The sequence below is a fragment of the Micromys minutus genome (genome assembly GCF_963924665.1).
Source record: "Micromys minutus genome assembly, chromosome: 29".
Classification (NCBI taxonomy): Eukaryota; Metazoa; Chordata; class Mammalia; order Rodentia; family Muridae; genus Micromys; species Micromys minutus.
The window spans coordinates 29,796,175-29,818,868 of NC_137964.1; the positions used below are offsets into that span (position 1 = coordinate 29,796,175).

At 50.4% G+C, this 22,694-nt stretch overlaps 2 protein-coding genes across 2 annotated transcripts in view; one reads left to right on the plus strand and one right to left on the minus strand.

Moving 5' to 3' along the window:
* Positions 1 to 1,617: 1,617 nt before the first annotated feature.
* On the minus strand, positions 1,618 to 19,652 carry SPRING1 (SREBF pathway regulator in golgi 1). Its single transcript, XM_080941458.1, has 5 exons — positions 19,484 to 19,652; positions 8,525 to 8,681; positions 5,032 to 5,183; positions 4,664 to 4,777; positions 1,618 to 3,389 (listed from the first exon to the last, which is right to left on the minus strand). The coding sequence occupies exons 1-5, from the start codon at positions 19,613 to 19,615 to the stop codon at positions 3,306 to 3,308; spliced, it is 639 nt and encodes a 212-aa protein (XP_080797584.1). The 5' UTR covers positions 19,616 to 19,652; the 3' UTR covers positions 1,618 to 3,305.
* Positions 19,653 to 21,840: 2,188 nt separating this feature from the next.
* The window catches only part of RNFT2 (ring finger protein, transmembrane 2), a 45,179-nt gene continuing 44,325 nt past the window's right edge, over positions 21,841 to 22,694 (plus strand). Inside the window, exons 1-2 of the mRNA XM_080940418.1 lie at positions 21,841 to 21,954; positions 22,420 to 22,478. Coding sequence (XP_080796544.1) covers positions 21,931 to 21,954; positions 22,420 to 22,478 — 83 coding nt within the window. The 5' untranslated portion in view covers positions 21,841 to 21,930. The remainder of the gene's footprint in view (positions 21,955 to 22,419; positions 22,479 to 22,694) is intronic.

Genomic DNA, 22,694 nt, shown 5'->3' on the forward strand with positions numbered 1-22,694 from the left:
CTGATACCTACTAATATAGTTATTATTAGTTTATGTGTGTTAACTCAGTGAGCTGAACCCCATCATGTTTTGATTGAACACTGATTCTATTTTAGTCTCTTTCTTCCTGTTGGTTACTACTGAACATTTTGGAATGAGCCTCAAATAATTCTTTCTTGCTGCCCTTTCTCCCCACTCCTTTGCTTTTGAGTTGGGGGTCTCTCTGTATCCCGGGCTAGCCTCCAACTCTCTATCTTCCACCCTTAGCCTCCTGGACTTTAAACCTCAGCCCTGCTTCTTTCCCTCTGGTGACACTCAGGCCCTTGGCTCACATTCACAAACCCACCTTTCCAATAGAGATAGTGACATGGGGACAGTCCCTCCTTGACCCCTGACCGTCAGGGGACATTTGGCAGTGTCTGGAAATACTATCCTCACAGCTAGAAGACACCACTTGTCCCTAATGGGTTGGGAGTCCATGATACTGCTCCTCCCCTGACCCACGGATGCTGGCAGTGCTGACTGAGTTAACGGAGCCCAAGTCTAGGTCACCGCTGCGCCCAAGGCTGAACGGAGAACTCCCAGCACTGAGCACTGACTTCATTATGTCCCCACCCTGGAGAAATACCGTGCTAAAGTGCTGATTAAATTACGCTGTGATTCCCCACAGGACATGCTCGCATAACAGCACATTCCTGCCTCAAGGCGCCGTGCAGTTTCCCTGAGTGAGGAGTGCTTAGCGAGCTCACCAGCCAGCAGAAGCAGGTCTGCAGAATGAACTGGAAGTTTGTAACCTACTCGTGGCAGGCTCAATGAGAAGTTGGTGTCATGGACAGCCCCGTACTAGACCATGGCCATGCCTGTTCTAAGACAGGAATGTGTGTGTGCCCGCATACACAGCACCTCACACGTGTTTGTCCTGTGTGGATGTCACATGAGCCTGCAGACGACAGCCCCGCATGCAGTGTTTCCAGAAGGGAAGCATGCCTTTCTTTGGTTGGTTGACCTGGAGAGTCAGAGGAAGAAAGTAGCAGTGTTTATCTCTAGCCTCTTGTGAATTTTAGTTTTAGGTGATTATCTTACCAAAAATACCAGGTCCAAAAACCAAAACACGCCTACCGCAGGGCAAATGGCCAGCTGTGGCACTTGTCAGTCTGCTGATGCACACATTGGCCTCCAGGCTTCCTCAGTCACTACCTGTGGCTCTTCTCACCCAGCCCCTGCCCTAGTCTCCAGCCCACCCCACTTCCCCAACCTTTAGAACCTGCCATTTTGGCCGTGCACTTCTTTGTCTCCCTCCCTCATAGCCACGCCTGCCCACTACTCTCTCCCTGTCTTCTGGATTCTTCCGGGCACCTCAGGCAGTGCTCCCCCTCCTCTACAATGCCTTCCCTCAACCACGTCTTAGAGAGGTCATGGTCTCACTATAGAGTTAGATGGTCCCGAATTCCCTAATTAAAAAGCAAAAACCCTCTCAGCCTAAGTTCCTAATTACCACAGCCAATGCTCTTCCATCCCGCTAGCCCTCAGCCCCTCATCCCTGCCCAGTGGCTTCCCAAGGGCTGCCCACATTGGCAAACATCATGACCAAGATGCAAGTTGGGGAGGAAAGGGTTTATTCAGCTTACACTTCCACATTGTGTGCGTCCGACTTTCTGGTGCCACGTCGGGGAGGCAACAGGCCTGACTGTTAATACTAAACCTGTGTCAGCCTCTGAAAATGGACTCAAGGGGGAAGCAGACCAATGCCGTGGCTGACCAAGGGTGGACTCCCCCCAGGGGAGGAGAGTCAGGAGTTCAAGGCTGGTGTCAAACACATACCACACGTCAGAACGTGTCATAACATTCCAGTATGTGCCAGAACGTGCGGGATCACCCAGTTCTTTCATGAAGTTTGAGTCAACACACTGAGACATCCAGAGCAAATGGAAAAGAATCACTGGGATTTAATGCTAAAAATTGATTCCCTGGCCAGGGCCGTGGCTCAGTAACAACGAGTTACACACAAAGTCCTGGGTTCAATCCCAGCATGGCAAGACAAAACAAGAGAGCGACTGCCCGTCAGTCTGTCCTTCTGTAGAGCTGAGTGACAGCAAGAGGAAGCAGGAGGGAGCTGAGGGAAATTCCATCCTGAAGGTAAACATAGCTGTGAGACAGGGCTCCACAAGGCCACTGAGAGGAAATCTTGAGATTCACACGGCCAATCCCAGGTCAACCTGAACCAAAACCACAAAACACCACAGCCCACCGAAAGGGTTGGCCAAAGGTTTGGGGAGGAAGTGTGTTAATGGCTGGCCTGAGAACAGGATGAGAGAGTGCAGGAAGCGGTGTCTTGACCGTAGGCATAAAACCTCTGTTTCAGTTACTAGTAACGACTGTCCTGTGAGCATTGGACATGGACCTGCCTTTGGGACACTCTCTCGACTGTGTCCCCCACATCCATCTCCCACTGACCGTGGATGTGAAACTCACAGCTGGAATTAAAACTTTTCCTTATCAACACCACCAGGACCAGGGAGCAGCCAAGTGAACAGCCACTCAGTGCGCGCGCGCGCGCGCGCACACACACACACACACACACACACACACACACACACGCATGCACGCACGCACGCACTTTCACAAACACATTTGCCAGTCCCCATTGGCTTCTGTGACAGACACATAAAAGGCTCCCGTGCCCCGAAGCTGAGGGGATTCAAGGAGAAACAGCGACAGCCAACTCCACCTGGAGAGTCAGCCAGGGATTCAGGGTTCCCATCTGCCATTTCAGTATATGAGCACACTGAGGCAGCTCTACAAAGGCACAGTGGGGAACAGAAGCTCCCTGAGGCTTTGGGCATGCTTGAATGTTGGGATATGGACATAAGGGCTGCCGGTCAGATATTAAAACAGAACCAGAACCGGGTCGGTACACTCACGCTCCTGGAGACGAGCTTTCATCTGGTGCAGGAGCACACACACGCTTGTGATGCTCAGGACAGAGGGCAACAGTCACCTCCTCCGATGTGCTCCTCTGGAAAGGCAAAGGTGTCCTGCACAGGACACGGCACCTTCCACCACTCTGAGAAGCCAATAAATAACTACGACGTAGGATCCAAACAGAAGCCAGCGCCTGGCCTCTGACCAGCAGTCCCAGGGCCCTGCAAGGTTCCAGGACCTCATCCAGCCTGCTCTACAGAAGCTCCGTCCATCTGTTCCAGCTCTCAGCGAGCCGGACACACTCAAAGCCACAAGACACGGTCAAGGCCAAGGATCCTGGCGTGGCTTTCTCCCTCATTACCCACTGGACCAGACCAGTTCTGGGTGTGCATCCCCGTCAGGCCTCAGGCAGGGAAGAGCTCGGGAGGACTCTCTCCGTAGCAGTACTTGGCTATGGGGTCGCGGTACATGTTCTCATGTTGCACGCTCTGTTGGCGAAAGACAGAAGCATGTTAGGGAGAGTCAGCTGCAGTGACAGGCGTAGGGTGACTTTCTAGCATGAAGTAGGATGGTTGGCTCTGAAGGCCACCAAATAGATTGGCTATCCCGGTACCACTTCTTCTGTCTACCAGGAAACCAGTGAACAACCTCGCTGCACGAAGCCCTAGGATTGACCCACAGCACCTTGTATAAAACTGGGTGGAGTGGTACCCATCTGTGATCCCAGTGAGCCTGAGACCGGTGAGATGGCCGGGGGCTAACACAGAGCTGCTCCCAAGCCTGAGAACCTCAGCTCCACCCTCAGAACCCACAGAGAATGAAATGCAAGCTGTGTGAGTTGTCCTCTGACCCCTGGCGAGGAGTTCTGACATGTCAAATGGCAGTCATGCACCGAGGGCCTGGGCACAAACCAAGCATCCTTCCCAAGAATGCCTAGGTGGGGCACAGCAAAAGAGGTTGAGCCCAGACCCCGATGATAGATATTTTTTCCCCAGTAACTTCTTGTCATACAAGCAATTTGAGGCATTGGCTGGTCTAGAGCACACTAATTAGCCTCCACCAAAGCCACACACCATATTAATGCCACATGAGAGACTCGCAGCCCAGGCTCCGGGCACTCGAACCAAGTGGCCATTGAGAACTATTTCTATTTGCATTCCCTGCTCAGTCAGCTGCAGGAACCAAGTCAGGAAGAGCAAGTGAATCAAATTCTTTTTCTGCCCACTCACCTGAGAAGCCCCGCATCGAGACCAGTGAAATCTCACATTCTCTGAGCCCCCTCTATCCCGACCAGGATGTTCTTAAGTAAACCAGAGATGGGAAAGGGGATTAACGAGCACAAAGCCACAGTGCACACCAGAGGAGTGTGCTTGTGTAAGAGACATGTGGTTGTCTGAGAAAGGGCAGTGACAAGTGCCTACCCACAAAGACAGGAATCTTGTGCAGGTTAAGATGGCTCAGCATGGAAAAGGTGCTTGCCACCAAGGCGGATGACCCCGCTTGGTCCTCAGAATCCACATGATGTAGGGAGAGAATGGACTCTCACAAGATGTCCTCTGATTTGTAGATAAAGCCATGTGCCTAAATATCCAGCTCCTACCCCCTTGGATCCTGCCTCCTCTCAAGGACTGGTACTGGATCTAACTATCTCAGCCCTGACACAGCGGAACATGTCAATGAAGCCCCCTCCGCCCTGGCTCTTCCCAGATCGACCAGCAAGAGTTCTCTAGCTCCTGTTTGCATCCCCAGCACCGCTTCTGACCTGGGATGAGGTCCTGCATTTAGCCAGGCACAGTTCGAAGTGGTCTTCAACTGCCATGAAGAGGTTCTGGAAGGCCACGGCTGCCCGGTTGAGGAAGCGCTCCAGGAGAAGTTGCTATGGAAACAAGGCATTCAGTACCGGTAGTAACTGCTGGCCAAGGCCCATGGGAGGGCAGGCCCTCTCATTCACCAGATATCTGGTTAGCAATAGCGTTATCCTCTTTGCAAAGGAACCATGAGGTGTGGAGGGAGGAGGGGGTGGGGACCAGCTCCTCAGGAGAGGCCACTGTACCTACAGAACACGGCAGGAGTGCCTGGCTCTCCCCCTAAAATGCACAGCAGACAAGGGATGGGGAGCTGGAGCCCTACCTTGCTGGGCTGCAGGCAGCAGGAGACACAGTACTCGTAGGCCTCACAGCAGCCGTTGGCCAGACACCCATCACAGCAGTACTGCTTTGTGCTGGGGACACTGACATCGCAACAGCCATTGGCCAGCAGGTCCTTCCTCTCACAGACGTAGCCTAAACCAGAGACAAAGCTCAGCAGGGAAACCACCAGTGCTGCCCCTGAAGATGAAGAACTGCACAGGAAGAAGGCAGACAGGAGCCAGGGCATCCTGAGCACCAGGACCAGATGTGGAAGTAACGTGTCTAGGGCTGGCTTCGCCTGGGCAGAGGATGATGGGAAGTCAGGTTCCTCAGTCACCACTAGATCCGAGTTGTTACCACGCTCAACCACTTTCCAGGCTACTGTTTAAGCGTGCGAGCTCATCACCAGACCAAGTCATGCCCATGCGGCTGGGGCGCTAACATAAGCATACCATCTCTCACCTGGGCCTTTTTTAAAAAGTCCCAGACCAGAAACTAGGCACCCATTCACACCCATTCACACCCATTCACACACACACACACACAAAACACGAGTGCTTTGCAGATTTAAAAAGCAAGTACGGGGTTTCTGATGACTTAGTGCTGTTGTGGTAATTTGAAGAGACTGTTAAAATAGGAGGCCAACCTTCATAACTCTGCTGCCAATGTCTGCACACAAATGGGGAGACACACCAGCCCCTAGAATCAGAGATGTTCTCAAATCCTCAAAGAAGAGAAAAACACTGAGAAACCCCATCACACGGATACGTGCATCCAGTGTCAGCCATGATTCCTCTGGGACTTTACTGCTCAGAGCTTCTAGGCAGTTCCCTGCTCTGTTTGGAGAGCAGGACAGAAAAATCTGTAAGTCTCTGAGGGGCCATCTCCTAACCTTAAACATGCCCCCAGTGGCCATTTAGGCCCTCAGGTATGTGTGCACGTCAAAGAGCATCAGGTGTTTGTGAATAGAGGGGGGGGCTCAGGTGTGAGTGGACCCTCGGGTTTAGGCAGTGGCTCTCAGGTGTATGCAAGAACCCTCTGGCCTGTGTGTGTGTGTGTGTGTACCCTTAGGCATGTGCAGGGCCCCTGAGGTGTATGCAAGAACCCTCTGGCCTGTGTGTGTGTGTGTGTGTGTGTAGAGGCAGGGGCCTTCTGGTGTATATGGGGGTCCCCTCAGGTGTGTGCAGGGCCCACAGGTGTGCAGCAGCTGCTCCCAATCAGCCAGTCTGAGTGCCCCAGCTCTGTCCTCAGAGAGTAAGGCTGGTGGAGGCTAACTTGTTTTTAGAACTGCTCTGGAAAACAAGGTCTGCGTGGCATCTGGCAGAACACTATCGATCAGGGACACTAGAGGGCCCTCAGTACTTAGGAGATCAGGAGAGAGCCATTCCCCACACAGAGAGCTGTTGGCTTCGGCTGTTTCTGCTACTGCCTCTCGGGGGTGAAAGAAAGCATTCTGATGTCCTGGTAAACGCTTCCTTCCCAGCTGCCCCCGCTCATGCTGTTGACAAGGCTTCTAATGGAATTCCCAGAGAGTCAGTGAGTTCCTCAGGATCCTACCCTGGGTGAATGTGACACAGCAACTCCGTCTGTGTCAAGGAGACACACAATATCATGTACCCCAATGTCATTGGTCAACACTGTGACCTGGCCTTTTCTTTGGGAAGCTGTAAGTTAACATCCCAGGCCTTTCTCCCGCCATTGCCAACTCCCAGCTCTCAGCCTTGAACTCTGGTACTCACCTTTCCGTGACCAGCTCTAATTTCTGGGGCGAGCAAGCTCACCCTGGTTCATGTACCATGAACCGTGCAAAGATTACTTTTTAAGTCATTCTTATTTTTAATTGTATGTGTGTGTACACGTGAGTGTAGATTCCTGCAGAGTCCAGAAGAGGGCCTTGGATTCCTGGGAGCCGAAGTTATAAACAGTGAGCTGCCTTCCCTGGATGCTGAGACTCAAAACCAGGTTCTCTTGAAAAAGCAGTCAGTGCTCTTGGCCACTCACCCATTTCTCCAACCCTTTTTAGCTAATAAACATATACACATACACACACACAAACACACACACACACACCACACACACTAACACCACACACATATATACACACACATACCTACCACACACATATACACACCACATACACACACCACATACACCACACCCACAAACACCACACATACATACATACACATACCTACCACACACATCTACACACACCTACCACACACACACATCTACACACAAATACATACACCACATACACACCACACATATATATACACACCTACCATACACACACATACACAGACCATATATACACCACACACATACATATACACACACACCTACCACACACACATATACACATACAACCATACACAGACCTAGCACACGCCCACACATACACACCACACACACACATGCACGCACACACACCATACATAGGAATGGAGCATCACAATGTTTCAGTACACATACACACCAGGCAGTAGTGGCACATGCCTTTAATCCCAGCGCCCAGGAGAGATGGGCAGATCTCTATGAGTTCGAGGCCAGCCTGGTCTACAGAGTGAGTTCCAGGACAGCCAGGGCTGTACAGAGAAAACTGTGGTGCTTATCGGCTCTGAGGATGTTATTCTCACCAAGTCCTTGGAGACTAAGGCAGGCAAATGTGTTGTTCTTGCCTGGGAAATTAACTTCCAGCTTTTGAAAAGTTTGTGACTCTAATTGGCTATTTTGTTTAACACCGCTGTTACCCTAGCAACATGGTGGCATCTCATTGCTAAACAGCATCAACAGTTACAAGTCTTCATTAAACCACTTTCCCTATATTTGTAAAGGCGAAGCAAAACCTGCCGCCCCCCCTGGGATTTTTACTGATTAAGAAACTGAGTATTGGCTCTTTTTCTGAAATAACTGAAGGAGTGTGTGAGTCTTTGTCTGACTTAAATTAACCATTTGTAGCTATGACGAGAAGAAATGACAAACTGCCACCTAACACCAAAGCACCTGAGTCTATACACACAAGCCCTGGACTGCAGGCTCCGGGTCCACCTGTCAGCTAACTGCATTTCCTTCTAAAGCAACAGTCCTGTGCTCAACTTCTTTCTTATAAATGATACAGGCCAAGCAAGATGGCTCAGCCAGCAGAGATGCTTGCCAACAAGTCTGACAACCCGAGTTCAATCCCTGGGATCCACAGGGTGAAAGGAAAAAAAAAAAAAAACAAACAATTCTTCAAGTTGTCCTTTGACCACTACATACATGACATGGTGTAGAGACACAGACAGACAGACAACAATTAGACAAGATGAGAAACCCCATGCCTGGGCCTGGTAGGCAGTGGCCTGGGAGTGAGGCCAAGCTTCCCAGATGCCACAGGGAGCCTGGGACGGAGAGGAGAGTATGAAAGACGGGCACGGGCATCCCTGGAGACTAGCCAGAAGGAAGGCTATCAAACCCGGTCCCTGTGCCCAAGTGCAGGGAGGGAGGCATACCCAGCTCGTCGGTGATGAGCTGTTTCCCTTGAACGGAGTTCCGGCACTGGTTGCTGGGCCGACTGCTGTTGCCTAGGTTAAACTGCACCTTCCACAGGATGGGCTGTTCCCGGTCTTGAACCTGGAGGAGGTTCCGGTCTCTCACGGCCCTCTCTTCCTGCAATGAGACCACAGGGTGAGAGGAAGGTTGAAGGCGCTTTTTCCAAAATCTCACTTGCCTTCAAGGACCCTACACCCCCGTCTCTCCACCCTCGTCCCAACCCTCCAGCACAGGCTCTGTCTATGCCATCAGCAGAACACGCCAAGTTAAAGCCATCCTTCCCGTGTTGCTGTGCTGATGTGCAGGGCCCCAGAAGCAGGCAAAAGATTGGATGGAATTATGAAAAAAAAAACAAAAACAAAACAAAACAAAAAAATCCTCTCTACCAGCATGTTAAGTTTTCACACACCACAGAACAATGTAAAGCCCAAATACTTTTACAACCAGGAGGAGACTAAGATTCTAATCATCTCAGACTGCCTGATACTTCCAGACCAGGAGGCCTCAGCCGCATTAAGAGACAAGTACTCATGTACGAAACTGAATGGGGGTTGGGATGACTTCAGGGCCAGAGGAAACCTACCACCGGCAAGGCTCTGCCTCTGTGTAACAAAGCAGGGGGCAGCCATAGGCTCCAGGCACCACGACCAAGGCAGGATCTCCCTGTGCAGCCCCAGCTAGCCTCCAGGTCCTCCCGAAACAGCCTGCCAGGTGCTGGGACTACAGGATGGTGGCGTGCCCCACCACACCTGCTATCTCGGTGGCTTTGTTTTTAAGCGTCACCAGTGTTGCTCTGTGACACCTGAAGGTGTCACGGCCAGTTTAGAAAACCGGGACAGGATCTTTGTGATCACCGTGGGAAGGCGATCTGGGAAGTTGGTGACTTTGACACCTTGCTGAGTGCCGTCTGATGGAAACCACACCCCAAGGTGCCCTATAGCTCTGTGTCCTTGGTAGGAAAAATAAAAACTAAAACCAAGACAAACAAACAAACAAAAAAAAGAAACCAAATGCCTAGAAACCAAACACCACAGAAATGTCTGACTGGCAGGGACACACTATCTGCAAAGCTAAGTTCTCATGACACCTCCCTTGCCCCCACCTTCTTACTGTTCCTCCACTCCAGACTCCATGTGCTCTAGAAATGTTTACATGGCCCTGGGTATTCGAGGATATAAAATACGTGTATACAGAAGGGAGCGAGGGCTCATCAGTTGAAAGCCTGGGCTGCTCTTCCAGAGGACTAGTTCGGTTCCCATGTGGCGTACAACCGTCTGTAACTCAGGCTCCAGGCTCCGCTGGCCTCTGTAGGCACCTGCACTCACGCGCACACACCCACATACAGAAAAACATGCACACATACAATTTACCATGCCAAAAGTTATTTAGAAATTATCCCTACTCATCCTTGGAATAATCTTACTTTTGTTTTATATGAAAATACACTCACTGTTAGTAGAAGGAGCTAAGTGACCAGGAGAAACCATACCATCCTTGCAGGTTTCCTCATAAGCTATCACCATTACCCCCAAAGAAAAGGTTTACCTAAAAAAACAATGCTCATCAACATGAAATTCAGAAATCCCAACACTTAAATAAAAGCTCATTTGGTTTTTTTTTTTTTTCATGTTCACCTCTGACCTCTGACCCAGTGTATACTGACGTTACCATCGGTTGCTCCTGACACTAATTGAATAGTAAAACATTTCCAAGGACCCACATTATCTAGATAATCACATCATCATGGATCCATCATGTTAATGTACCATCATTAAGTAAACACAGCCCCCACCCGGCTTTGCTGGCGGGATGGCCCTGCAGTTCAGTGTGGGGCTCTGATCAAAGTCCTGTCAATCACTAGCAGATGGAGGTAGCACCAGCACGTTAACATTAGGACTGGGTCCCCTTTCTTCAGTCTGCTCAGTGTGAAACAGCCTTTCCTGTGGCCTGCCTTTCCTTTCTTGTTTCTTTTACAGGACATGGCTAGCTGGCACAGGACAGGACAGGACAAGACAGGCCACAACTCAGTAGCTGCTACCTCAGTTACAGAAAGAGAGGGGTTGAGGGCAAGAACCTTGGGAGACAGGGGACTCCTCAGGAGCAGACCATAACTCCACCTTAGGACCCCGTCCCTGGTGAACAGGAGGGTAGTTCTCCAGCATCTGAACTTGTCAAACATGAATATTAGAAACCTCTGCCAGGGGTGCTGTGTGGCTAAATCATGGCTGTAGTACATCCTTCTGGAGGCAGGATGGAAGGCACAGAGATCATCTTTCACCCACTGAGTTACTGGGCTTCCCTAAAAAGTTTCTTCCCTCTGAGCTGGGCTTGGAAGCACACATCTTTAATCCCGTGCTCGAGGCAGAAGCAAGCGCATCTCTGGGGTTCAAAGCCAGCCTGATCTCTCTACACAGATGGCTCAGGACAACCAGGGCTACAACGAGAAAGCCCTTCTCAAATAACAACAAAGAAAACACCCACTCCAAGGGGATTTTCACAAAGTGCCACGGACACTTTAGACAAGTGCCCATTGGGCTGCTGACAAAGGCGTGCGTATGAGTCAGATGTAACCCCCGAGATGTTAGGTGTCCACAGATCACGCAGAGGAAGGATGGGACCAGAAGTGGGCAGAAGCACCAGAAAATGCTCTCCGTAAACAGTTGCAGAGCCTGAACCGCTAATGGACGTGGTTCCTCCTCAGGTTTTCAAAAGGCTAATTAAGAAGTGTGCTGTTTTATGAGTGGTTATAGCAGTCAAATGAGAAACATGTCTAACGGAAGCAGCACAGCAGTAGATTCCAAGGTACATTTGACTTTAATCTGCACAGGAATCTCAACAAAGGAGGAGATACGGTCAGAAGGCACCTCACAGAAGGCACCTCAAAGAGCTAAAGTTTGAGAACTGCAGTCCTACAATGGAGAATTACAGCTTCAAAGAATCATAAGAAACTTTTAAAAACGAGGTTTACTTTCTTATTATTTGTGTGTGTGTTGCACACAGAAGTCAGAAGAAGGTATTAAATCCCGTGGAACTAGAGTCAGCAGGTGTTGGCTGGGAACAGAACCCAGGACCTCTACAAAAGCAACCACACTCTTAGCCACAGAGCCACTTCTCCAGCCCCCAGAGTTTGTAAAGATGGGAAATACTTTTACATTAAGCAAGGAAACAGCACACTTCAGCCCAGTGGCCCTTCTGCTGGTGGTCTCTGTGCCCACGTCTTGCAAATGTTACAGAGCTCAATGTTGGTAACAAGTTTAAGGCGGGGGGAATGACATGGGGTGGGGGAGTGCTCTCTGCACTCACCACACTTTATGCAATGCCCATGTGGTGGTCTGAGTAAGAATGGCCTCCATAGGTTCATGTATCTGAATTCATGTCCTTGGTCCCCAGTTGGTGGAACTGTCTGGGAAGGATTAGGAGGTGTGGCCTTGTTGGAGGAGGTGTGATAACAGGGGTGGGGCTCTGAGGCTTCAAAAGCCCAAGTTATCTCTCTCTGCCTAATAGTTTGGATCAAGATGTGTGAACGCTCTGTTTCTGCTCCAGCACCATGCCTGCCTGCCTGCTGTCATGCCCCCTGTCCTGACAATCATGGACTCTTAATGCTCTGAAACTCTAAGCTCCAACCAACCAAACGCTAAGTTAAGTTGCCCTGGTCACAGTGTTTAATCACAGAAACAGAAAAGCAACACAGAGGCTTCAGACAATCTGTATAGGTAACTTCCTACCAACAGGGCCCACTGGCCTACCTGCCCTTCCACTCTGGCAGCAGATGGCAGGCTCCCAGGGAATAGACTTGAGTACCTGCTCCACCTCCACCCCCGTGCACAGTGCTGTGCCCAGGTCACCCGGCGCCACTCACCATCCCCAACACTCTCCCCTGATGGCATCTTTTCTGCACTCCCATCTCTAACAATTTAAATTATCCCCTAAAGCATTAATTAGGATAAAAAACCAAAGAAAAGAGAACCCCAGGATCCAAGGCAGCAGCTGTCTGGGCAGAGGCTGCTGCACAGGCTTGAGAAGCCTCAGGGGCGCAGATCAAGGAGCCCGGGGGACTTGTGCGCACCACAGCCTCCTCTCCATGTGGGATGAGCATCTCTTTTCCTAGTCTGCCCATATGCATTCCTCTTACCATCTCCGCTTCAGAGATGAAAGGGTAAGGCCAGGCCAGGTGAGACCAGTCAGGCACCAGCCGCAGGGTGGCAGGGGGCAGTCAGCCAGGCGGGAAACCAAATCAGGATGGGACTGACTCACAAAGGCAGAGCATGGAGGGCCTATGTGAGAATGGCCCAAGCCAACGAGGACACTCAGTGAGAGCTCCTGTCTACAGATGGAGAACCAGAACATAATTCTGAAAATACTTATATCAAATCAAGATTTTATTCATTAAAAAAATGGCAATAATGAACTTGTGACATATTAGCAATTGTTTTTGTTTGGTTTTGGTTAGAGATTTAAAAAAAAAAAAAAAAAAAAAACCAAATATTTGTAAGCTGGGTATAGTGGTGCCTGCCTTTGATCCCATTACTTGGAGTCAGAGGAAGAGGGATCACTGAGTTTTAGGTCAGCTTGGTCAACCTAGTGAGTATGAGCTGGCCAGGGCTACCATAGTGAGACCCCAACACACGCACACACACACACACACACGCACACATACAATAGACACATGTACATACATACCACATACACACAGAATGACAGAGTGATGGACCAGAGATGACTCAGTATCATCTCAGGTCAGCTTTGTGTTCAACCTGCTATGTGGACGGAAGCTGGGCAGGAGTTGGCCCTTGTGAGTGTATGTTCTAAAGAGAAATGCTGTGTCATTTCTGCTTATAGCCACAGGTGGCACTGTCCCGTACCCGACACTAAGTTCTATACTGAATCTTGATAAATGTCTTTCTTATAAGTTTATCACCAGGTGATCACTGGAAAGCAGCCATGAGGATCCTCAGAGCGCTCAACTTCTGGCCCATTCCTAGCTCTGTGCCCATGAGTTATGAAAACATGTTCACTGGGGACTGGAGCGATAGCTTAGTGGTTAGAGCACTGACTGCTCTTCCAGAGGTCCTGAGTTCAATTCCTAGCAACCGCATGGTGGCTCACAACCATCTGTAATAAGATCTGATGCCCTCTTCTGGTGTGTCTAAAGACAGCTGCAGTGTACTCATATATACAAAATAAATAAATCTTATAAAAATGTCCACACCATACCTCCTAAGTGGGTGTCCTTTGCCAAAAGACCCCCAATGATGAGTGGCCTGATGTGGCAGCTGCTTACATGGTCAAGAGGTAACACAGGTGGACCTAGAAACATCACAGCATTCATAAAAAACACTTGTTATAAGATGCCATCTAATATGGAGAGGGTCGAAGAGACAACTCAGGGGGTAAAGCATTTTCCACACAAGCCTGACGACCAGCATTTGGTTCCCAGAACCCACTGTGCTGCTGAGATGGCTGAGCGGGTGAAGGTGCTTGCCACCAAGCTGGACAACCTAAGTTCAAGCCTTAATGGGAAGGAAGGACTCCCCCGAACTGTCCCCTAACCTTATGTACTTTCCTTCCCCACAACACTACACACAGCACACTCACACAAAATAAATAAATAATGCAATACATTTCCAAACAGGAAGGAGACTGGAGATTGTTTAGGGCTGAGAGGGAGGGCAAGTCAGCGAAGGTGCCCTCAACTGTGACTGTGGTAACAGCTACCTCACTGTGACCTTACTAAAGCCACTGGGACACACACTCTGGTGGGCGCTGCTTTAGAAGGCAAACTGTACATCAGTGTGAACACATGTGCTCTGAGTAAGGCCTACTCAGTACTGTCCTGCTCTGTGAAGAGATCTTTGCAGATCTGCCAAACGGTGACACACTTGAATCACATTATCTACCACACATTTTTTTCGAGTCACACAGCTCAGGGAAGTTAACAAGCTCAGGGGGAGGAAACAGTCTCCAAACGTCTGATTTTTCCCTTGACTTCCACTTTATCTCTGGCAGTGGAGGCTGTCTCTGAGGGAGCAGGCTCTCTCCCACGACTTATAAAGAAACCAGTTACCGCTCGTTCTTCTAGGCGAGAAGGGGGGAGGGGAGGGGCTGGCTAATTTAGCTTGTAACTCAGAGCAGACAAGAGCTTTAAATCAGTCATTTCCCTTGCCTCCTTCTCAGTGTGCGAGCTAGCTGCTGTCTCCGTCCAGGCAACCGGAAAGAATCTGCCCTGGGGCAAATGCTATGGCTCATGCTGAAAGCACTTTCCACCATGATCGGCTTTTATTTTTTTGGTTGAGGCAAGTGTCACCAGAGCAGAACACAGCCAACATGGTTTAAGTGTTATTTCAAAACGAATTCAGACCTCACGGACTCTTTGAGGCCAGCTCTCTTGGGGTGTGCAGACCAAGCTCTAGAAACTGACTGGCTAGGTCACTCTGAAAAGCCCCAGGAGGTTAACACAATACACATTTCTTGTCTGTACCAGCAGTGTCCCAGTGAGCAAAGACAGTATTACAGGGCAAGAACCATATATGCACCTAGACCAGAACCCGAGCAGAGGCAGGAAGGGAGAGCCGGATATATTTGAAATCTGTATTTTTAACACCCTCCCCCATACACATCTTTCTGGAACTCACAACACAGACAGGGATCTGTGAGTCACTATGTAGACTTACAGAGATCTGCATGCCTCCCTCGCCCTCCCAAGTGCTGGGACCAAAGGTGAGCATTTCCACTTCCGGCATGATCTCAACTTTAAAAACACTTCACACAGAATGCTGGCTTACATCTGTCACCTTGTCACAAGAGAAGAACCTCAGTTTGAAAATCCCGACTCGGCTGATCTGTATCATCCCCAACTCACACCTCCCCAAAGAAGTCTAGTTCCTAACCACACCCAAGTCCTGAGGAAAGGACACTCAACAGAGAATTCAGCCACAGGACCTGAAGATGAGACAGATGAGAACAAGCAGGCCTGAGGCTCCACTTCACAAACTCGGGGGCAAGCAACACAGGAAGAAAACAGCCTGAAACCAGAGAATGGAAGTCGTAGGCAAAGCAAACTAACAGCCTACAAGACTGCCCCAAGAGCTGCCCAGGAGAGTGCTCCAAGAGCCTCCCAGGGAAGTGCTCCAAGAGCCATCAGAAGAGTGCTCCAAGAGCCATTAGGAGAATGCTCCAAGAGCCAACAGCAGTGCACCAAGAGCCTCCCAGGGGAGTGGTCCAAGAGACTGACAGGAGAGTGCTCTAAAAGCCAACAGTAGAGTGCTCCAAGAGCAAACAGCAGAGTGCTCCAAGAGCCAACTGCAGAGTGATCCAAGAGTCTCCCAGGGGAGTAGTCCAAGAGCCTCCCAGGGGAGTGGTCCAAGAGCCTCCCAGGGGAGCGTGCTCTAAGAACCAGAACTGAAGCACAGGTAGATAGAGACTGTTCTCCATACCCTAGGGCAAGAGCAGAGGCTGACAGTGCAGGTCTGGCTGGGGTACGTGGAAGCATGACTTCCGCTCTTCTAGAGATACCCCTTCACAACAGACAGCACATCCCACCAACCAATTCTGAGACCTCTATTTCACAGGTGAAAGTCAGGTGGACAGCATGTCCAGGAGATGTGTGTAGCTACCCTGTTGTGATCTGACTGTCCACCCCCATCCCAAAGTCAAACTCTTCACACCCAAGATGACATGACATCAACAGAGCAGTAACATCCCAGACTGAGAAGTGGTATGTCTCTTACGTAGCCAGAATTCTGTGAGACCATGGGTTGGAGTTCTCCAGGAATGGACTGGCACCCTTGAGAGGGGCTGAAGGGACCAGGGTGCATTCTCCACTGTGTGAGAATAAAGGAGGCCTGGTGGCACCACCACATGCAGACTCGGTTGGCATCCTGGTCTGGGACCTCCCAGCTGCCACGGTGCATGTGTGGTGTTTAGGCCACCATGGCATTGTTTCGGTAGCTTCTCCCCTCATGGGACTTGATCTCACACAGGTTCTCTACATGTCCAGAGAGTTTAGTCATCTACTGAACAAAAGCCCCATCACTGACAGCACAGGTCTGCAAAGATAATCAGTGCTTCCGGCTTCAAAGGAAGCAGATCAAACAAACAAACAGAGGTTTCATAATGACCCTCCAATAGTTTTAAATCTCAAGCAAAAAAATGAAAGAGAGCTGGAGAGATGGCTCATCGGTTAAGAGCACTGACTGCTCTTCCAGAGGTCCTGAGTTCAATTCCCAGCAACCACATGGTGGCTCACAACCATCTGTAATGGGATCCGATGCCCTCTTCTGGTGTGTCTGAAGACAGCTACAGTGTGCTCACATACATAAAATAAATAAAATCTTAAAACAGAGAGAGAGAGAGAGAGAAAGAAAAAAGAAGCAAGGTAGGGTGGGACATACCCTTAATCCCAACACTCAGGCAGATCTCTGAGTTCAAGACCAGCCTGGTCTACAGAGTGAGTTCTAGAACAGCTGGGACTATACAGAGAAACCCCTCTTTCAGGGGGTTGGGGGAGGGGATATACCCTCACCACAGACGCTCATGCACGCACGTGCACACACACACACACCAACTAATTAAAATGTGGCTGTAGGAAAGGTCACCAGGTAGGCAGCATCTGAACCAAGACGATTTAAAAAAAAAAGGGGGAGGGGGGAATAAACTGGCTTAGGAGAAAAAAATCACCTCAACCAATACTCACTTGAACCAACAACCCCCAGGAAGTGCCAAGGGGGCAGGGATAAAGATGAAGGCTGGAGTGTCTGACCAAGACACACAGGTCTCTGTCCTCAAAAACATGATGTTGAATAAGAGGGTGAGGCGACACAGACAAGTAAAACACATAAACAAGAAGATGCCGGGTCAGTGATCACCACAAAGTCAAGTGGCCAGACAGTGGACAGAAAACCGCACTAAAGTGGGGCACCCAGCACGGCCTGAGACACTAACCACTGTCAGTTAGGCCCAAAATGACCAAAAGCAGTTCAGTCAGTCAGACAACTCAGATGAGCCCTCTTCACTTGAGCAAAGAATTACACATGTGGGAAGGCCAGTGGTGGAAGCCTGTCTAGACTGTCACCGTGCCGCTGTCCAGAAAACGGACAATGAGACAAATCGGAAGCAGACTGGCCAGGCTACAGATGTGAGTGACTTGCCCCTGAAGGGGCAGCAGAAATAATTCAGGCAAATGAGTAAGCACGGGTCATCGCAGAGCCAGGGTTTGGGGATGAGGAGTGACAGGAAGAAACGAACAGCCTGTCTTAGTCAGGGTTTCTATTCCTGCACAAAACATCAAGAAGCAAGTTGGGAAGGAAAGGATTTATTCAGCTTACATTTATCACCGAAGGAAGTCAGGACTGGAACCCAAGCAGGTCAGGAAGCAGGAGCTGATGCAGAGGCCATGGAGGGATGTCACTTACTGGCTTGGTTCCCATGGCTTGCTCAACCTGCTTCCTTATAGAACCCAGAACCACCAGCCCAGGGATGGCACCACCCACAATGGGCTGGGCCCTCCCCCCTTGATCACTAGTTGAGAAAATGCCTTACAGCTGGATCTCATGGAGGCATTTCCCCAACTGAGGCTCCTTTCTCTGTGATAACTCCAGCTTGTGTCAAGATGACACGAAACCAACCAGTACACAGCCTAACTGTGTGAGGCTGAGGTAGAAAGCTGGCAGAGGAGAGTTCTGTTCCAGGTGGGTGCAGTGGAGACAATTACCAGACAGGATTACAAGGTCAAATCTGGACAAGAGTAAGACCCCTGTTTAAAAAAAAGAAAAGAAAAGGAGCAACCGTGCAAAGGATGGACTGCAGTAGATAAAAACAAGAGAAGGAACCTCGTAAGGAAAGTAAACAGGTCCAAAGAACGCAGGGAAGCAGGGAAAGGAAGAGTGGCAGGTGACCTACAGAATGGAACTCAGTCAAGTTTGGTTTCTAGGCAAATGCTGGGAACTGTTTCCTACCAAAGTGGGATGACAGGACTCTAGGAACTCTCAACCAGGACAAAAATGAAAAGAGAGGTGGAGAAATTTAAGAAGAAAAAAAAACCACCCAAGTCGTGCCCAAAAAGGGGAACCTCCAGGAGCCTGTTGGGTCACCCAGGTAGACAGGCACAGGAGGGCCCTTAGCCACTTCCTGGCCTTGCCATCTCTACCTCCTGCTCACCAGTCCATCAAGAGGCCTGGGGCTGTGCAGAGTAGGGAACGTGCCAGAGGAGGGTGCACAGGTCTGAGGGAGGACACACTCTGCCCCGGCCTACCAGCCAGATCCGGCCACAGGGAGGGGAGTACAAAGATCTGCAGTGCAGTGGGATGCCTCCCTCTGCGGCCTTCGATGCATAGGTGGCTAGGAGGTCAGAGTCAGAGGACAAGGAGGATCACACAATCAGAGAGCAGGAGGAATAGAGGGAGGACTAGGATCACAGGATCGGAGGAAGGAGTAGTGGATGATCCAGGGACTGAGAGGAAAAGGCTCAGAGGCTCAGAGGGAGGAGTGAATGGCAGCATATCAGGAGGACTACAAGGTGGAGGACTGGAGAGAGGAGCATCACAGGACAGAGGATCAAGGGAGGGAGGAATTGTGAGGACTTAGGATCAAGGAGGAGAGGTTGGGAAAGGACGGAGGGTGAGAGATAAGAGGGTTGGAGGGCAGAGAGCAGAGCATGGGCAGGCTGAGAATCCGAGGGAGGAGGAGTGGAGAATAGGGGAAGCAAAAGAGGAGAAAGGAGGACAGAGGAGGACGATGCAGCGGAGGGTGGAAGAAGGGCTTTAGATCAGAAAGAGGAGGGCTGAGAAGGATGGGAAGACGGAGGGATGGAGGAAAGAAAGGAGGATTAGAGGAAAGAAGATGGGGAGGAGGACATAGTATTTGAGGGGAGGGCTGGAGGAAGAAGGATCAGGAGGACGGAAGTCCTGAGCGCAGTCGCTTACCTGCTTGAAGGTGCTGCTGAGGAAGTAAACCAGCGAGAGCCCGAAAACCAGGGCGAGCACCCAGCGCTTGCGCAGGAGCCGGCGCCACAGCAGCGCCGCAAGGTTCAGCATCCCGGCAGGGCGCAGGCGCATAGACGACCCCGCGGCATGCCCCCCAGTACGCCTGGAACTCCGCTTTACCTTCCCGCAGCTAGCGCGCCGGCCACGTGATCCGCCGCACGCCCCGCCCCGCCCAGTGACGCCACTGCCAGGCCCCTCCACGCCTCCACGCTATTGGTTTTGCGGGATCCACGGCCTTCCATTGGCTAAATAGGAAGGCAGGGGCGGGCCGTCTCGGACCAGAAAGAGGCCTTGCTGTCCCTGGATCCTAGCGCCGTCGTGATTTCTGGGTCTGAGCCGACCGGAAGTCACGTGCCGACCCGGCCACGCCAGTGATTGGCTGGGCTGGATTAGCAGAGGCTGTGATTGCCGAGGTGTCTGGCAGGTAAACGAAGGCGATGTTCGCCCACCGCTACCCTGTTGTCCCGCGAGCCAGGCCGCAGAGGCGCTTCCTCGTCCGGTCTGGGGACGCCGCTGGCGCCCAAGCGTAGGGACGGTGTGGCCTCATAGGGAGGGCCAGGGTGTGTGGGACCGAGACGGTCCATTCATTCATTCCGTAGCATCCTGTGTGCTCCAGGATTCGGTATGAGAATAGTTGTAGTGCCTGCCTGCCACAGACTCGTGGGCATTTAATTTATGACGTTTTGTCAGGCTTGTAGATGGAAACGCGGGGATACCGTGTTTTATTTTCCCCGAGGGATAAGGAGTAGTGAGGCCATATCAAGCCAGATTGCAAATTCTTGAGACATGCTACATGGTGCCGTTTTCTTTCCTTATGAAAATGGCAGGGTTGAGGGGGTAGCTCGGTAACAGAGGACTTACCTGAATATGAAGATGATACCAAGGAGTCTTTTCCCAACTAATGTAACCTTGCAGAAAAGACAAGCGTCTTAGCTGGTGACTTCCTAGGTTAATGGTCCAGAAAAGGCTGTACAGAGGCCCTTCCTCACCCAGTTGTGTTGGCCTGGACTAAGAGATGGATCTCTCTGTAGGGAAACTGAGCCTGTTCATGGAAGCATATTAATTTTTTTTAAGTATATGTAAATGTTGGTTTGTGCATGGGAGTGCAGGCGCTCTCCGAGGCCAGTAGAGAGAGTCAGACCATTTAGAGCTGGAAGTACAGGTAGTTGTGAGCTGCCCTTGTGGGTGCTGGAAACTGGACTTAAGGCTTCTGCAGGAGCAGTAGCCACACCGGCCCTCTCTCCAAGCCCTGTCCAGTCTTTCTTGGGCTTTTATTGGTGTGGGAGGTAGGAAAAGGTGGAGGGATATGTAACTGGGGAAGCTCAAGGTGATTTAATATCTGCAAAGCCAAGGTGGAGGGGCAAACCCAACAAAGGATCTCTCACGGATCATGGTAAACAAGCCTTCATGCCAGTGACTAGTAAGTGCTGTGAGGTTTCCAAGAGGAAACCCAAGAGAAGAGAAGGCCTCTGGAAGGAGGTACCATTAGCATCACCGGAGGCAGTGTGTAATCCTCAGCTGGAAAAGCATTCAAAGGAAGGAACATCGGGTTCAAAGGCCTGGAGGCAGGAACTCGTAACTTTAGAGTGTCCATAGGCAACTCACAGAATCAAGGTTATAAACAGGTCTTGGGCACAACCTGGAGGCCTGCAACAACTCTGAGTTTTATTCTGGCTTCCCTTAGAAGCCAGTAGTTCTAAAATTGTTTTTCTATAGTCCCTAGTATGTGCCTGTACTCGTGTATGCACATGTGTGTGTGTGTGTGTGTGTGTGTGTGTGTATGCTCTTTTGGGGGGGTTGCAAATGTATGTGGGGGTCAGAGGTCACCCTCAGCCGTCATTCTGCCAGAGCTGTCCACCTTATATTTTGAGATAGGATCTTTCACTGGGACCTAGGGTTCCTTGGCTGGAAGGACTGGGACAGGGATTACTGGGAATGCTCCTGTTTTTTGCCTCCCTGGTGCTGGGCCACTTACAGAGGTGCTGGGGATCAAACTCAGGTCCTCATGCATGTGTGGCAAGCATGCTATCCACAGAGCTACCTCTCCCCAGGATGTATAGCTTGCGAGTAGAACAAACCTATTAAGGCTATAACCCACCATCAGCGCCTCAGAGGATAGCTCAGAGGCCACCGGAAGTACTGGGAAAATGTGATCAGGTGTTACTGTTCCCAGTCACCTCTGCCAGCTTATTCTTAACAAGTCATCCCAAAGCCTGTTCACTCAAGTGCTTTGTGCCTCTCAAGGTCTGATGTCTCCAGTGAGTCTCCTGCCCTGTGCTTCCCTCTGAAGAAGAAAAGGCCTGCTCTCTCTGGGACCCAGTGACCCCATCCCATCAGGAACCCTGAATGTCCATGGCACATTTAGTCAACATGGAGTTCTGAGGTCCATGTGGCTCCTTGCAGCACACCAGGTGACGTGTCTCCATGGAGATTTGCTCTTTCACTTATGAAATGCAAGAGACGGAAGATGGAAGGAGCTCTTGGGTTCCACTGCTCCATTCCCTCTCAGAAAACAGAAATATAGGGAAGCCACAGAGAGGTTCCTGGCTTGTCTGAGGTCACACAGCAAGTTAAAGGGCAGTGTGTGCTGTTCACTGCTCACTCTAACACCTGACTGCACCCCCATTTGCTGTTTTCTCCTTTTGCATAGGAGCCACCTCTACCTGTGACTTCCTGTATCCTTACTGTGAGATGGGGCAGTACCTGTCTCCTGTGGGAAGTAATACCCAAATTGAGGATTGTGTGGCAGAAGTGATAGAAATGTCAGAGAACCTCAGTCACGTGATATAGGACTGATACTTATTTACAGTTACCATGGTAACAGGCAAGGAAGGGGTGTGTCGGGGAATGTGGCTCACACACGTGTCCGCTTTCAGGTGCTAAGGAAAATGCAGAGACGCCACAGTAGCAACACGGACAACATTCCACCTGAAAGGTAAGAGTCTCCGCCCCTATTCTCACCCCAATGTCCTCCCATCTGGGGACCCTGGGCTTATCAATGTTAGTTATTGGAGATATAAAACAGACCCAATAGAGAATTGCTTCGCAGTGTATTTGGCAGCTTTTCCTTCCTATAACAACACACCCAAGGCAGCCAGCTTTATAAAGACAAAAGGTTTATGTTGATCACAGTCTCGGAGGCCAAGAGAGC